This window comes from Myripristis murdjan, chromosome 23, assembly GCF_902150065.1.
Source record: "Myripristis murdjan chromosome 23, fMyrMur1.1, whole genome shotgun sequence".
NCBI classification, from domain to species: domain Eukaryota; kingdom Metazoa; phylum Chordata; class Actinopteri; order Holocentriformes; family Holocentridae; genus Myripristis; species Myripristis murdjan.
Window position 1 is genome coordinate 26,791,582 of NC_044002.1, and position 16,221 is coordinate 26,807,802.

The 16,221-nt window shown below is 43.8% G+C and overlaps 1 protein-coding gene across 1 annotated transcript; it reads right to left on the reverse strand.

Annotated features, from left to right (window-relative positions):
• LOC115355192 (NACHT, LRR and PYD domains-containing protein 12-like) lies at nt 1–15,594 on the reverse strand (the record flags this gene model as incomplete). Its single annotated transcript, XM_030045899.1, has 8 exons — nt 1–577; nt 2,953–2,999; nt 3,171–3,344; nt 3,523–3,696; nt 8,480–8,653; nt 12,156–12,329; nt 13,598–13,771; nt 13,895–15,594. Coding segments are annotated over 8 exons (3,150 nt in total), but the record flags the coding sequence as incomplete, so codon positions are not given.
• Nucleotides 15,595–16,221: the final 627 nt, after the last annotated feature.

The following is a 16,221-nucleotide window of genomic DNA, read 5'->3' on the forward strand; positions in this document are numbered from 1 at the left end:
AACTGTGTGATGTTAGAAGTGTTTCTCCACACAGGAGGAGACTCTCACTCCATCTGACACAGAGACACAGAGGAGTCAGGTGACCAAACCCTAAAGCCCATGTACAGAGGCTCAGTGAATGTGGAGGTGAAGGTGTGGAGGTGGATCAGTGTGTCAGAGGAGACGCTGTAGAAGGACAGAGAGCCAGCAGGCCAGTCCAGATACACTGCCACTCTGTGAGAGGAGGGGGGGACAGAGATATCTGTTCTGATGTTGTTGTGCCAGACAGAGAAACTTTCATCAGAGCAGAACAGACTCCAGGAGTTTTTGTTCCGTCCAAACCTGCTGTCATCACCGCCTCCTGTCCTGCTGATTCCTCTGTAAGTCACTGCGATATAAACCCCTCCTTTCCACTCGACCTCCCAGTAACAACGACCAGTCAGATCATCTCTACACAGGATCTGTGGCCAGCAGTCAAACCTCTCTGGGTGATCAGGATATGGCTGCTTCTGTCTCACTGCTGTCACCTTCCTGTTGTCCTTAGACAGGACGAGGAGTCTGTTTGCTGTGTTTATGTCCAGTTTGAGTTCACAGGAATCTGATGGAGAGAACAAGACACAAAACACCAGCAGATTTTTATCTAACACACCTGTTGTCTTTATTATCTGTTGCTTTATTAACAGTTTCAAGTCAATCGTATAACACGTTCATGATGCCAGAGCTGTTTATATGGAAAGCAAAAGGTTTTTATGTTAAACCTTTTTTTTCCCCTTTTATCCCTGTTTTCTCATGATTTTAATTTCAGTTGTTTTAATTATGTTATATTTTATGTTTTATCCTATTTTATCTTGCTATATAAAGAAAAACTTTGTAGCTTTTTTAAAAAAAAATGCTAAATAACAACAATAATAATAATAATTGATTTCATTATTGTTATTACTATTATTGGCATTAGCATTATTAGCATTATTCTTATTGTTATTTTGTTATTGTTATTATTATCATTATTATCATTATTATTACAGTTTAGTAGCAGACACATAACAGAACTGTGGTCATAATTCATTATAATTGGCCTGTTATTGGTTGTAACGTTCAATATGTTCAGTTCTGTTTTGTGCCTTTCTGTGTTACTCATTCACTTTAAGAGCTATTTTTCATGACATTGGCAAAATTCAAATCACACTATACCGCAAACCTATGGAAAGAAATACCATGCTCCATTTTTCTTCTAACCATCCCAGTCAATTGAAACGTAATATACCCACTGGCCAGTTTCTAAGATTGAGAAGGAATTGTTCTTCATTAGAAAATTTTGTTGCTCAAGCCAATGTCATGAAAAATAGGTTTCTAGAAAGAGGTTATCCTGAAACTATCATTGAGCAGTCAATTACACAGGCCCGCCTTACATCAAGGCATAGTCTGTTAGAGAAACGCATCAAGGAGGCTAAACCACATAGACTGTCTTTTTTAACTGATCAAAACAATTGCTCCAATCAAATTAAACAAATAATCATGAAACATTGGCCCATCCTACAACTTGAACCTATGCTCAGTGCAGTTTCTAATAACCCTCCTCTTGTCATCTTCAGAAGAGCCCCAACTTTAAGAGACAAACTTGTACATTCCTCTTCCAACAACCAACAATCTACATGGCTTTCCATCAAGGGCAACTATAGATATGGTCATTGCGCCCAGTGTAACAACACCTCAAACTGCAAATCTTTCAGACATCCCCTCACAGGGAAGGAATACAAACATAAACAGTTCATTAACTGCAATACCACCAATGTTATTTATATGCTCACTTGCCCTTGCGGGAAAGCATATGTTGGCCAAACAAAAAGAGCACTGAAATTGAGAATCTCAGAACATAAGACTGCTATACGTACTGGTAACATTGATTATGCTATGGCAAAACATTATATGGAAGCTAAGCATGGTTCTCCTGCATCCTTGCGATTTGTTGGAGTGGAACATGTTACTACCACCAGAGGGGGTAATATCCCCAAATTATTGTCTCAGAGGGAAATGTACTGGATAGATCAAATGGGTTCCATGCAACCACAAGGGTTAAATGATGACTTCTCTTTCAGACCTTTTTTGTGACGCAGCAGAGGGTTTTGGGTCTTTGTGTTTGTGTCACCAAGATTGTGATTTTGTGAGACAATGGTTTTCACTTGTATTTTTGACTCTATGTACTCTTGATCGGATGTGACTTTTTTGACTGACAGATTGTTGACAATTAAGTGAGTGCCTCCCCACCTGATCTGTATTTAACAGAGTCTTTGAATCTATGTTCTCTTGACTGCATGGGATTTTGTTGACCAATAGACGGTTGACAATTAAGGGAGTGCCTCCCCATCCTCCCAGGTGGGGATGATCTGGATTGAACAGTTGGGTGTGGCCAAACAATTACTATGACTTTATATACATGTTTGTGATGATGATATTATGCTCTGATGAAGGCTTCGGCCGAAACGCGTCAGCATTAAAATCTTTTGAAATTGAATTTTGAGCCTGGTCTTGCCCTTAAGTTTGGAGTGCCACTTCTTCACCTACCCTAGGTGAATTTCATCTCAGTATTCTTCCAAGTTGAGCACCCACTGCCGATTGGCCAAGAGGATGCGCACCTGTCCTAGATTACTTTAATTAGTTATCTCTCTCAACACAACTTCCACATGTTAGACATTTCATAAGAGATACCACTCAGTTAGGATGATACAAGCATGGACATTTTTAGTTTGTGGACATCCATTGTGATCAAATGAATAAAAATCAATTGATAAAAATTAAACAGCCAAATGAGGGTCAGGGAATAAAGACAGTGTCTGTTCTTGAGCAGCAACTAAATGATTTTTGGTTGAACATTAAAAGCAGCTGAGAACAAACAGCAGAAGCTGCAGCTGCACCATCTAAACAGCTGAATGTTTGCTGCTTTGTGTTCAGGAATCAAACTAAATCCACACTTACACTTCCTCAGGCCTGGTTTCAACCTCTGCTCTCCACCATGGTCCACCCTGGAGGAAGAAACAGAGTCAGAGCAGCAGATTCTCTTTGAGGATAGAAACATGGGCAGTAAATAACCTTCCCTATGAAGGATTTAGCAGACCATGTCACTCATATCCACCATTCAACATGACACAATATTCCTCAGGCCTCTAGAAGACATTGTGTGTGTCTCTCCATACCTGAGAGCCTCCAGTCTCCAGGTTGGATCCTCCAGTCCAGCAGAGAGCAGCTTCACTCCTGAGTCTCCTGGATGATTGTAGCTCAGGTCCAGCTCTCTCAGATGGGAGGGGTTGGAGCTCAGAGCTGAGGCCAGAGAAGCACAGCCTTCCTGTGTGAGCAGACAGCCTGACAGCCTGCACATGGACACACCAAACACAACAACACAGTCTGATACACATACATGTTGGATTATTTTTGCAGCACAATGATCTGAAATTATTTGGGTGAATTCAGACAAATATTCAAATGTGTGATCGGCTTTGTGTTTTCATTTAGTCCAATTTGAAAGCTCTTGAGTTCTCTGATCCTGACCTGAGAGCCTCTAGTCTACAGTGTGGACTCTCCAGTCCAGCAGAGAGATGCTTCACTCCTGAATCCTGCAGCTGGTTGTTACTCAGGTCCAGCTCTTTCAGACTAGAGGACTGGGAGCTGAGAACTGAGGCCAGAGCTGCACAGCTTCTCTCTGACAGATTACACACACTCAGCCTGGATGGACATTAAAACAGAAGAAAATGTCATAGTTGTCAGTTTTCCTGGGACACTGCCGTCATGTTGCTAATAGTGATAATAATCTTTCTTCATGACAGCCTTATCTAAAAGCAAGCTGACAGTGAGCTCTGCATGCTGCTGTAGCTCACTGAGCTGAATGCAGCACTAACAATACCAGGGACACTGGTTTGATTCACATGAGGGACACAGTAAAAGGGCAATAAAAGGCATTTGAATTTGAATAAATATAAGTAAATCTATAAACTTGATTCATAAATACAGAATCACTTGGAAAATAAGTGGCTTTCAACAATTTTGACAATAACAATTTATGCTGACTCTGAAGTCCTGATATACAGTTATAATAATAATAATAATAATAATAATAATAATAATAATAATACATTTAATTTATAACGCACTTTACATCAAATAAATGATCTCAAAGTGCAACAGTTACAATAGAAGAATAAAAAGTAAAAGAATAAAAGGTAAAAGCAAATGTCACAATATCACAATAAGAACAATCAAAATAAGTAGAGCAGTGGAGGTTACAAAACCATACTAAAACAACAAAAAAATAGAAGCAGTGGAAATTACCATACTAAAACAACACAATAGACCAAGGACGTTAAATAGGCATGTGAAAAGACATTAAAATAGGCTAACTATGCAAATGCTTTTCTAAAAAGATATGTTTTTAAGCCTTTTTTGAAAGAGTCCAAAGTCTGCGGCGCCCTCAGATGGTCAGGGAGTCCATTCCACAGACTGGAAGCAGCTGCGCAAAAGGCCCATAGTTCTGAGCCTAGTCCTTGGAGGCTGGAGGAGATTGGCCTGCCCTGAGCAGAGGTGGCGTGAGGAGGATTGTGGGGTGAGGAGTTCTTTGAGGTAGGGGGGGGGCAGTGCCATAGAGGCACTTGTGGGTCAGGAGGGAGACTTTAAATTCAATCCTGTATTGAACAGGGAGCCAGTGGAGGGATTTGAGGACGGGGGTGATGTGGTCAAACTTTCGCACCCTCATCAGGATTCTGGCAGCACAGTTCTGGATGTGCTGCAGCAGCTGGATGTTTTTGCTGGGAAGCCTGATGAGGAGTGTGTTGCAGTAGTCCAGCCTGGAGGAGACAAAGGCATGGACAAGTTTTTCGGCGTCGGTGAGGGTAAGTGTGGGGCGGAGTTTTGCAATATTCCTGAGATGGAAAAAGGAGGTTTTGCACAGATGTTTGATGTGGCCTTCGAAGGTCAGGTGGGGGTCCATTCTGACACCAAGGTTGGCAACTGCAGATGAGAGATGGATGTCCTGGCCGGAGAAGGTGATGGTGGTGATAGTGGATGACCGGGTCTGGTGTGGGGTGCCAATGAGAATAGCTTCCGTTTTCGAACTGTTCAGTTGGAGGAAGTTAGCTGTCATCCATGCCTTTATCTCCTCCAGGCAGGTGGAAAGTGTGGACAGAGCTACAGGAAAGAAGAGAGCGGATGTTTCCATCTTTTGATTTAAAGAATGATAAAAAGCTGTTGCACCGCTCCTGCATGTTGTCAGAGTGTGGGGGGGACTGAGGTTTGAGGAGATGGTTAATGGTTGAGAAAAGTTGCTTGGAATTTCCTGGGCTATTGTTGATGATGTGGGAGTAGAACTGAGCCTGTGTATCACTAAGGGACTTGCAGTAGGCCCTCTGATGTTCCCGGTAGGCTAATTTATGAACAGCAAGTCCAGAGTCTTTGAAACGCCGTTCTAGGACATGCCCCATTCGCTTCGGTAGTCGCAGCTCACTAGTGTACCAGGGAGCTGAGCGTGTGAAGGTGACAGTTCTGGTCTTGACTGGGGCATGGTGGTCCAGGAGGGCACTTAGTGATGAGTTGTAGAAATCCACAGCTTTGGAAACTGAGGAGGGGTTGGCCGTGGAGAGGTGGCAGAGGTCAGCAGCCAGGGTGATGTGATTGATTTTTTTGAGATTCCTGAAACTGATTTTTCTGTTTGGCTTGTTGACGGGGGACACCATTGGAAGCTCCACTGAAATGGCCTTATGGTCAGACACACCCAGATCATACACTGTAAGATTGCTGATGAGGTTGGCGTTGGTGATCAGCAAATCAAGAGTGTGGCCTCTGGAGTGTGTTGGGACATTAACATGTTGAGTGAGGTTGAGACAATAAAGAAGATTAATGAATTCAGCAGCAGAATAGGAAGAGTGGTTATCAATATGGATATTAAAATCACCCAATATGATAATATTCCCTGTTGTTGCACAGAGAGTGGTGAGGAGGTCGTGCATCTCGGGAATAAAGGCTGGGTTCAGTTTGGGGGGGCGGTAAACCAGGAGAACTGTTGTGGAAACTGGGGGTTTACATTTGAATGCAAGACATTCGAAAGAGGTAGGCAGGTAGAGACAGGTGGGACAGCTCAAAGTCTATCCGGTGCACAACAGCATGGCCACCGCCGCGGCCAGCGGTGCGGGCCTTACTAAGATAGGTGTAACCATGGGGACAGGCTTCATTTAGACTGGAGTAGACATCAGGCTGCTGCCAGGTCTCAACTAAACATATAAAGTGTATACCAGCAGTGATAATGTGGTCATGAATAAATGATGCCTTGTTATTTAAGGATTGTGCATTAAAAAGTTCAATTTTAACAGAGTGTCCAGGTTTGGTGGAGGTGGAGTGTCTCTGTAGAGGCCGGAGTAGGCTGTGATCCACTCCACGTTTTATGCCCAGTTTGGAGAGAAATAGTGTCCTGGTGGCAGTGCTCTGATGATGTGTCAGTTGTGCGACGGGCGTCCAAATGGAGGGGATACACTGCTCAGACCGCTGGTGGTAAACAAAGTTTTTGCGTGTGCTCCGGTGGGCATAGCGGGAGCGCCGCAGGAGTCCGAGCTCTTCTACAATGGGGATATTAAATTCAGAAGTGACTGTAGGATTGAGTTTGTGGAGCTGTGCAGCGGAGTAACGGAGAGTCATGCCAACTCAGGACGGATGCCGGTTAGCCACCTAGCCACGGCAGCTGATGGCCGGCTACGGATTAGCACCGTTCAAACAGCCCGCCGACAGCCCAGATCCTTAAACAGGGAGAAACTTCTCAGGATGGAGTCCAAGTCGAACTTGTGAGACGGCGATGAAGGGGAGGAAAGCCATCAGTAATCATCCTGTGGAGGGATCCGGCATAGTGAAATAGGTCCATAAGTATTTGGACAGAGACACAATATTCACTATTCTGTCCTTGTACACCACCACAGTGGATTTGAAAGGGAATCATTGTTGGTAATGAGCATTTGCGTCTGGATGAGGCAGTAAAAGATGTCGAGGCAGCGATGAAGTGTACCAAAAACCAATGGTGTTTTATTCACCAAAACAACAAAAAAAAAGGCAATACAATCATATATCATGGCAGCAGCAGCACAGGCAATGAGACCTGACAGCAACCCAGACAGATGTATACTGGCACCTTATATACTCTGTCCCTGGTAGACTCAACTGGATGCTGCTACTAATACAGTAGCTAATACATTATTTTATAATAACTTCTTATATATAAACAATGCAGAATATAATTTTATAGCTAATATTTACACTTATTTACATACTACAATTATTCCACAAAAATAAACCAAATTAACCAACATTACAACAAATATTTAATACACCCAACTACGGCCTTCCCCTATCCTATCCTGCCACTTGGTCCCTACCGGAACGTTTATTTTGGTGCTCCTACCACCCGGGATTCTTTTGGCCGAACACCCTGGAGCAGACTCAGAACAGGAGAGGTAAGGACAGGTTACAGACAACTTTAACACAATGTTTTTACGAATCAGGCACTTGCACATTTTTTATAATCTTACCGCACGTTTCTGCACAGTGTAACACTCGCTAACTTACATAACACTATTCATCAATTATAAACAAAAGTCAGAGTCAGTGACTAATTCAGTTTTACTTCTTCCAGGTGGAGCCAGGCACTGACTACAACCCAAGCCAGAAGACACACATCACTCATGGTTTTACATTGTTAAATTTAGTTAGAAAGTTCAAGTTAGAAATTATTCAATAAATAGACATTAAATTGTCTGTATAAAATGTGCAAATATGCAATGTGCAAATATCCTGTGCAAGCAACAATAAAGTGTGAATATCGTGACGAAAGTTTATTAAAGTGCATAGTTATGTTGTCTGTTTAAAGTGCATTTTATACCAACCATGCTGTGCAATATTTACAAGGCAAAGCTATCAGTTACTAGTAACAAAGTGGTATTCGTTACAGTCAAGATGTGACTGAAGTGCAGACTTTCATTTTTAATATTAGTGGTTGAACAAAAATATGGAATTCATCTCTTAGGAATTACAGCCACTTTTAGACACTGTCACCCCATTTTCATGGCCAGGTGTGACTTTTTCCTTCATTATTCCACGACAAATTAAGAAAAGAAAAAGGTCTGGAGTTTCCAAGTGTGTGCGTTTGAATTTGGTAGCTGTTGATCAGAACCCTCAACATGCGATCTAAAGAGGTGCAGGTGAAGGTGAAGGAGGCCATCATTAGGCTCAAAAAGCAAAATAAAATCCATCGGACAGATAGCAACAACTTTAGGAGTAGCCACATCAACAGTTTGGTAAATCCTGAAAAAGAAGCTTTTCATCTGCTTTTCACCAGTAATTCCAAAACAGTTAGCACCATATTTTTGCTCAAACCCTTAAATTAAAGCTGAAAGTCTACATGCTTTTCCCAGTCAGGAAGTCCATTTGGACAAATGTGTAAAAACATTTGGAAGAAAAAAGAAATACTGGGTCTGACCTGAGAGCCTCCAGTCTACAGTGTGGACTCTCCAGTCCAGCAGAGAGACGCTTCACTCCTGAACCCTGCAGCTGGTTGTTACTCAGGTCCAGCTCTCTCAGACTAGTGGACTGGGAGCTGAGAACTGAGGCCAGAGCTGCACAGCTTCTCTCTGACAGATTACAGCCACTCAGCCTGAGGGGGAATTAGTGAAGAACAAGATAAATTTGAGCAAAATGTCCATCCAGGCTGAGTGCCTGGATGGACATTAAAAGTGAAGAAAATGTCATTATTGTCAGGGTTTCTTCATGTTACCAAAACTAATAATAATCTTTATTCATGACAGCCTTATTTCATGGCGCCAACAGACTGAGACATTTCAACAATCTTAAAAGTTTATTTCCAACCACACAGTGCCGCATGGATCTACGTGTGATTGTGCATGTGTGAGTGATTCAAACTGTGTGAAAAGTGGAGCAAAATGTAAGAACACGTCGAGTGTACGATCTTCAGTGTTTATTTAACATCCGTAGCGAAAAAAGGTGCTACAAAGCACTCGAGCCAGACGTGCTCCGCAGGCTGGGTGAGCTTAGCCTGCTACCCTGATCTGGCCAAGTGAGGAGGCATCTGAAGCGGTGCGAGAGGACACGGAAGCGGGGCAAGCGCGGAGGAGTACGTGCTAGGCTAACGGCTAATCCCAGCAAGCCGGCAGGACCAACAGTACTCCTGGCTAATGGACAGCAAAATGGACTACATCAGGCTGTGCAGAGCATCCCAACGCAGCATGAGGGACTGCCTGTCCTCATCTTCTCCGAAACCTGGCTCAGTCGGAACATCGCGGACGCCGCAACAGGACTGGAGGGGCTGATGCTGCACAGAGCCGACATCAGCACGCATCAGATTGCTCATCCAGATGACTTCTTCATTGCAGCAGGGGGCTATAACCAGGCAAGTCTCAAATCTGTCCTGCCAAAATTTCACCAACACGTGAACTTTGCAACCAGGGGGAGCAACACATTCAGATCTGGTGTATACAAACATTAAGGACTCATATAGAGCAGCCACCATCATCTGTAGAGGTAATTCTGAGCCCAAAAAAAATATTGACACTGTAGAGGGTAACAAAGATAAGAGAGCTCATAATGAAGAACATAAATCAGCATGGGCCTAGCAGTGGTAAGGCTTAAAAGGCTCGGCGATACTTTTTAATGTGCATGGGCCTAGCAGTGGTAAGGCTTAAAAGGATTGGCGATACTTTTTAAGGAGCACGGGCCTAGCAATAGAAAGGCTCAAAAAGGATCGGCGATACTTTTTAATGAATAGACATCCACCTGCACTGACCACAAATGTCATGGATTGAAGTTTATGTGTTTTTCTTTAATTCAGTTCAAAGCCTGACCTATTTTGAGTGTGTCCAATTAGCCCTCCTCTTATCTAGAAAAGTGACCAGCCAAGGCCAAGGTAAATCTGGCCCAATTAGTAGCTGTTATCTCACCGGCTGGCCGAATGCTGGCACCGCTATTCCTGGGTTCATATAGGATCTCTTTGTATGAATAAAATTGCTGACACCTATGGTTTTTGGTCCCCTAACATTACAAAAAAAGGAAAATAGCAAGGGTGGGCAGCCAGGAGTTGGGAGGACATATTAACAGGTGTATAAACTAAGAACGCCAGTCGTCTTCCTCTGTGATCGACTCACTGTTTGTTTCCATTTGAGATCTCGAATGAAAATAAACCTGCCGGCTTAAGACTCTGCCTGGTTCTTAGTCTTAATTTTTGAAGCCTCCAAGACTTATTTTATTGGTGTTTTTGGTACCAAGTCTAAGAAGTTTTCTGCAGTCAATCTGGCCTGATCTGGACTGAAGTTTCCACATCACATCCCCGTGCCAAAGAAGCATAACCTGGCCAGCCTGAATGATTACCGCCCTGTGGCACCAGAGCTGATGAAATGCTTCGAGCAGCTCGTCATGCGGCACATAAAATCCTGCCTCCCTGCCAACCTGGACCTCCTGCAGTTTGCCTATGAGGCAAACCATTCCACGGAGGATGCCATCACCACCACACTCCACTCCATTCTCTCCCAACTGAAGGACAGGAATACCTGTCCTCTTCATTGACTTCAGCTCAGCATTTAACACCATCATCCCACAACAGCTCATGGAGAAACTGAGGTCATTGGACATGGACACTGGCATCTGCAACTGGGTCCTTAGCTTCCTGACACAGTGGCAGCAGACAGTCAGGATGGGGAAAAGAAAATCCAGCTCCATCACAGTGAACACAGGGTCCCCCCAGGGCTGTGTCTTGAGTCCCCTGTTGTTCAGCCTACTCACACATGACTGTACTGCTTCCCATACTACTAATAATATCATTAAGTAGGCTATGCGGACGACACAACAGTGGTGGGACTCATCAGGGATGAGGATAAGGCTGCATTCAGGATGGAGGTGGAGCAGTTGACATCATGGTGCAGGTCTCACAACCTCCTCCTTAACATGAGTAAGACAAAGGAGATGGTGATAGACTTCAGAAGAACCGGCAGGCTGGATCATAGCCCTCTGGCCATCGATAGTGCTGCGGTGGAAAGGGTCAGCAGCGTCAAGTTTCTGGGAGTTCATCTGGCAGAGCATCTATCCTTCACCATCAACACTGCCGCCATTGTTAAGAAGGCCCAGCAGCGACTTCACCCCCTCAGAAAACTCAGGAAGGCTGGCCTCTCTACCGTCCACCTGACCACCTTCTACAGGGGCACCATGGAGAGTATCCTGACATACAACCTCACCTCCTGGTTTGGCAGCTGTATGGAGTACGAGAGGCGTCAGCTGAACAGGGTGGTGAAAACGGCCGGCAGGATCATAGGTGCCCCCCTCCCATCGCTGCTGGACACGTACAGGAAGCACTGCATCTGCAGGGCGGCGGCCATCCTCAAGGACACTCACCACCCTTCCCACAGATGTTCTCCCTGCTGCCATCTGGAAAAAGACTCAGGAGTATCCGCTGTAAGACCAGCAGATTCCTAAACAGCTTTTTCCCCCAGGCTATGAGAGCAGTGAACACTGAAACAAACACTTGCACACTGAACAAACTGTGAACTGATATAACCCGCTGCTAAAAAAAAACTCTGACTGCTCTGCACACTTATTGCACATTTGCTCAACGTTGCTGCCATTGTTTTTTTATCGATTTATTATTATTATATGTGATTTCTTATATTTTTATATTTTATGACCTGATTTTGCACTGCTTTTAACCTAGGAATTCACTATTTCGTTTCTTTTGTACTCAGTACAAAGAAATGACAAATAAAAACCTTTAACCTTTGACCTTTAATAATGATTGATCCTCACTGTGTCACTCATGTTGAGAATATAGGCACACATTGTACTGTGAGGTGGCTTGGATACATGAATTAATGGAAGGTATTTGAATTTGAGTAGTAAATATATATAAAGTGGACAGAACCACTTTCAAATTAAGTGGATTTGAGCAATCAATTGATATCATCAAAACAAGAGGGGTAACCAGAAAAAAAAAAATTGACAATAACAATGTTTACTGGCTCTGCAAACCTGATGAAACTTTCAGGTTTATTCTTGGCACAGTCAGGATAAGTGACTGAGAGTCACTGAGAGCCAGGACCTCAGTCTGGAGAAATGTGTACAATTATTTTGGGAGCAGTAACACAAATGGGTCTTACCTGAGAGCCTCCAGTCTGCAGTGTGGACTCTCCAGTCCAGCAGAGAGCAGCTTCACTCCTGAATCCTGCAGCTGGTTGTTACTCAGGTCCAGCTCTCTCAGACTAGAGGACTGGGAGCTGAGAACTGAGGCCAGAGCTGCACAGCTTCTCTCTGACAGATTACAGCCACTCAGCCTGGATGGACATTAAAAGAGAAGAAAATGTCATTGTTGTCAGAGTTTCTTCGTGTTACTGAAACTAATAATAATCTTTATTCATGACAGCCTTATTTCATGGCGCCAACAGACTGTGACATTTCAACAATCTTGTAAATTTATTTCAAACCACACAGTGCCACATGGATCTAATAAACTTAGGTACAACATCAAGTTTGATGTACGTAGACTGTGTGATGATCACACCTCGTGAATCTTATGGGCTACGATGCAAGTCAGTATACAAGACAGCGTCATCAGTGTATGTCATCCATCTGCGCTGCTATAGTGCTAAACAATGATGCTAAGCAAGAATCAAGCCCTTACATTTGTGGTATTAAAGTGTTCAGATAAAAATCCCAAGAGCTGGAGGAGAAACCAAACAATTCCTTTTCCTCATTTTACCTTCATCATTGGGTTTAGCGCCAGTATCATGATCATAAGTGAGTCATTTTATGCTGCATTCCTATTGGTTGGTTAGCAGAGATAGGTCATAGAAGCAGTCATATTGTGAGATGTTTTTCCTAAATTTCTGACACTGTCAGAATTTTGATCCGGGTTACCTTTGGCTTCAAAACCATAACGACAGCCATCTTTGAACCTCTCTCACAGTGCAACATAGGACCGTTTTGGAGGCACGACCAAACATATCGCCATGTTTCTTCAACACAGTGTATACATGGCTTAAAAGCAAGTCGACAGTGAGCTCTGCATGCTTCTGTAGCTCACTGAGCTGAATGCAGCACTAACAACATCAGGGACACTGGTCTTATTCTCACTGCGTCACTCATACTAAAAATATAGGCACACATTGTACTGTGAGATGACTTGGATATATAATATAATGAAAGGTATTTTAAATTTGAGTAGCAAATATATTAAGTGAATAGAACCACTTTAAAATTAAGTGGGTCTGAGCAAGAATTTCATCTCGTCAAAAAAGAGGGGTAAAGACAAAACACAATCTTAGTGCTACCAAGTATCACTCAGGGATTTGGAATCATTGGTACACACTCTTGTTGTAGACATTCAATGTGCTGATGTTAATTGTTTGATGTTGTGTTGTCTTTTGTTGTGTGTTTTTATTGGACCTTGTGTCTGTCAATAAAGATTGAACTGAAAAGCAGATTTTTGACAATAAAAATGTTTACTGGCTTAGTCAGTGAGAGCCAGGAACTCAGTCTGGAGAAACGTGTACAATTATTTTTTGTTTGTTTGATTTGGGCGGAAGGAACAAACGGGTCTTACCTGAGAGCCTCCAGTCTACAGTGTGGACTCTCCAGTCCAGCAGAGAGACGCTTCACTCCTGAATCCTGCAGCTGGTTGTTACTCAGGTCCATCTCTCTCAGACTAGAGGACTGGGAGCTGAGAACTGAGGCCAGAGCTGCACAGCTTCTCTCTGACAGATTACACACACTCAGACTGAGGAGGAATTAGTGAAGAATGAGGTAAATTTGAAAATGTCAGCTTCTTTTCTCATGTAATTAAATTAACCTATGGTTCAAAGTTAATGTATTGAATATATCCAATTCTAAAGGAACCTACACAGATTTCTTGGAGGCTTTGACCACTGGCAGCAGCCTCAGAAGAGCCTCCTCTGAAGCAGAGTATTTCTTCAGGTCAAACACATCCAGATCTTCTTCTGATGACAGTAAAATGAAGACCAGAGCTGACCACTGAACAGGGGACAGTTTGTCTCTGGAGAGACTTCCTGATCTCATGTACTGTTGGATCTCCTCCACTAGAGAATGGTCATTCAGCTCATTCAGACAGTGGAACAGGTTGATGCTTCTCTCTGGAGAGGGACTGTCCTTGATCTTCTCCTTGATGTACTGGACTGTTCCCTGATTGATCTGTGAGCTACTTCCTGTCTGTGTTATCAGACCTCGTAGCAGAGTCTGGTTGGTTGGCAGTGAAAGACCCAGGAGGAAGCGCAGGAACAAGTCCAGGTGTCCATTTGGACTCTGTAAGGCCTTGTCCACAGCTCTCTGCAGGAGGTGTTTTAGTTTGAATTTGGATTTGCTGAACACTGTCGATAAACAGGAGGTTGACTGTTCTTCTGACAGCAGATTGACTCCAGAGTTGATGAATGTCAGAAGGACATAAAGAGCAGCCAGAAACTCCTGAAGGCTCAGATGGACGAAGCAGAAAATCTTGTCCTGGTGCAGCCCACGCTCCTCTTTAAAGATCTGTGTGAACACTCCTGAGTACACTGAGGCTGCTCTGATACCAATGCCACACTCCGCCAGGTCTGCTTCACAGAAGATCAGGTTGCCTTTCTCCAGCTGCTCAAAAGCCAGTTTTCCCAAAGACAGGATCATCTCTCTGATCTCTGGTGTCCAGACTGGATCTGTCCCAGCTCTCTCATGATACTTGATGTTCTGCACTTTGGACTGAACCACCAGGAAGTGGATGTACATCTCAGTCAGGGTCTTGGGCAGGTCTTCTCCCTCACTGGTCTTCAACACGTCCTCCAGAACTGTAGCAGTGATCCAGCAGAAGACTGGGATGTGGCACATGATGTGGAGGCTTCGTGACATCTTGATGTGGGAGATGATTCTGCTGGCCTGCTCCTCAACTCTGAATCTCTTCCTCAAGTATTCCTCCTTCTGTGGGTCAGTGAAGCCTCTCAGCTCTGTCACCATGTCAACACACTCAGGAGGGATCTGATTGGCCGCTGCGGGTCGTGTGGTTATCCAGAGGCGAGCAGAGGGAAGCAGGTTCCCTTTGATGAGGTTTATCAGCAGAACGTCCACTGAGGTGGACTCTGTAACATCAGTCAGGATCTGGTTGTTGTTGAAGTCCAGAGGAAGTCGACACTCATCCAGACCGTCAAAGATCAACACAACCTGGAACTGCTCAAACCTGCTGATTCCTGCTTCTTTGGTCTCAGTGAAAAAGTGATGAAGAAGTTCCACCAAGCTGAACTTTTTCTCTCTCAGCAGATTCAGCTCTCTGAAAGTGAATGGAAATGTGAAGTGGACATGCTGGTTGGCTTTGTGTTCAGCCCAGTCCAGAGTGAACTTCTGTGTTAAGACTGTTTTCCCAACGCCAGCCACTCCCTTTGTCATTACTGTCCTGATTGGTCCATCTCTTCCAGGTAAAGGTTTAAAGATGTCCTCACATATGATTGGTGTTTCTGGTCTGGCTGGTTTCCTGGATGCTGTTTCAATCCATCTGACCTCATGTTCCTCATTGAGCTCTCCACTCCCTCCCTCTGTGATGTACAGCTCTGTGTAGATCTGATTCAGAAGTGTTGGGTTTCCTGCTTTAGCAATCCCCTCAAACAGACACTCACACTTCTTCTTCAGCTTAGACTTGAGTTCATGTTGGCAACGAGCAGCAGGAGTTTCTGAATGAACAAACAAACAAAAAACAGATGAATTTATTTCAGAAATGTCTGGATTTGCAGCCGAGTTTAGAAATGAAAATATTTCCATTTTCACATCATTCCTCCTCTCCATCCTGTTGAAGGTGTTAAAATTCTCTTACTGCTCCACAGACGCTCAGCCAGCTCCTCCTGCTTCATTCTCCTCAGGAAGTGCAGTGTGATCTGCAGAAAAGCCTCTCTGCTGCTCCTCCTCTGCTCTTCCTCCTCACCGTCCAAAACCTCCTCATCCTCCCTCTGCCTCTCTAAGCATTCTGGGTAATCTGGCCTCAGAGACCTCTGGATGTTTTTCAGCTCGTTCTTCACAAAGGTGACGATGTTCTCCTCCAGCAGCTGCAACAGAAAAACATACGACTAAAACTTCAGTTCTAAATTCTGGACACAAAATCAGACATGAAACAAAAAATCAAATCCAGCTTGCACAGGTTGAAAGTCCTCACATTTTGGTTGCTATGAGCCGAATGGTTCTTCTGAAATTAGTGAG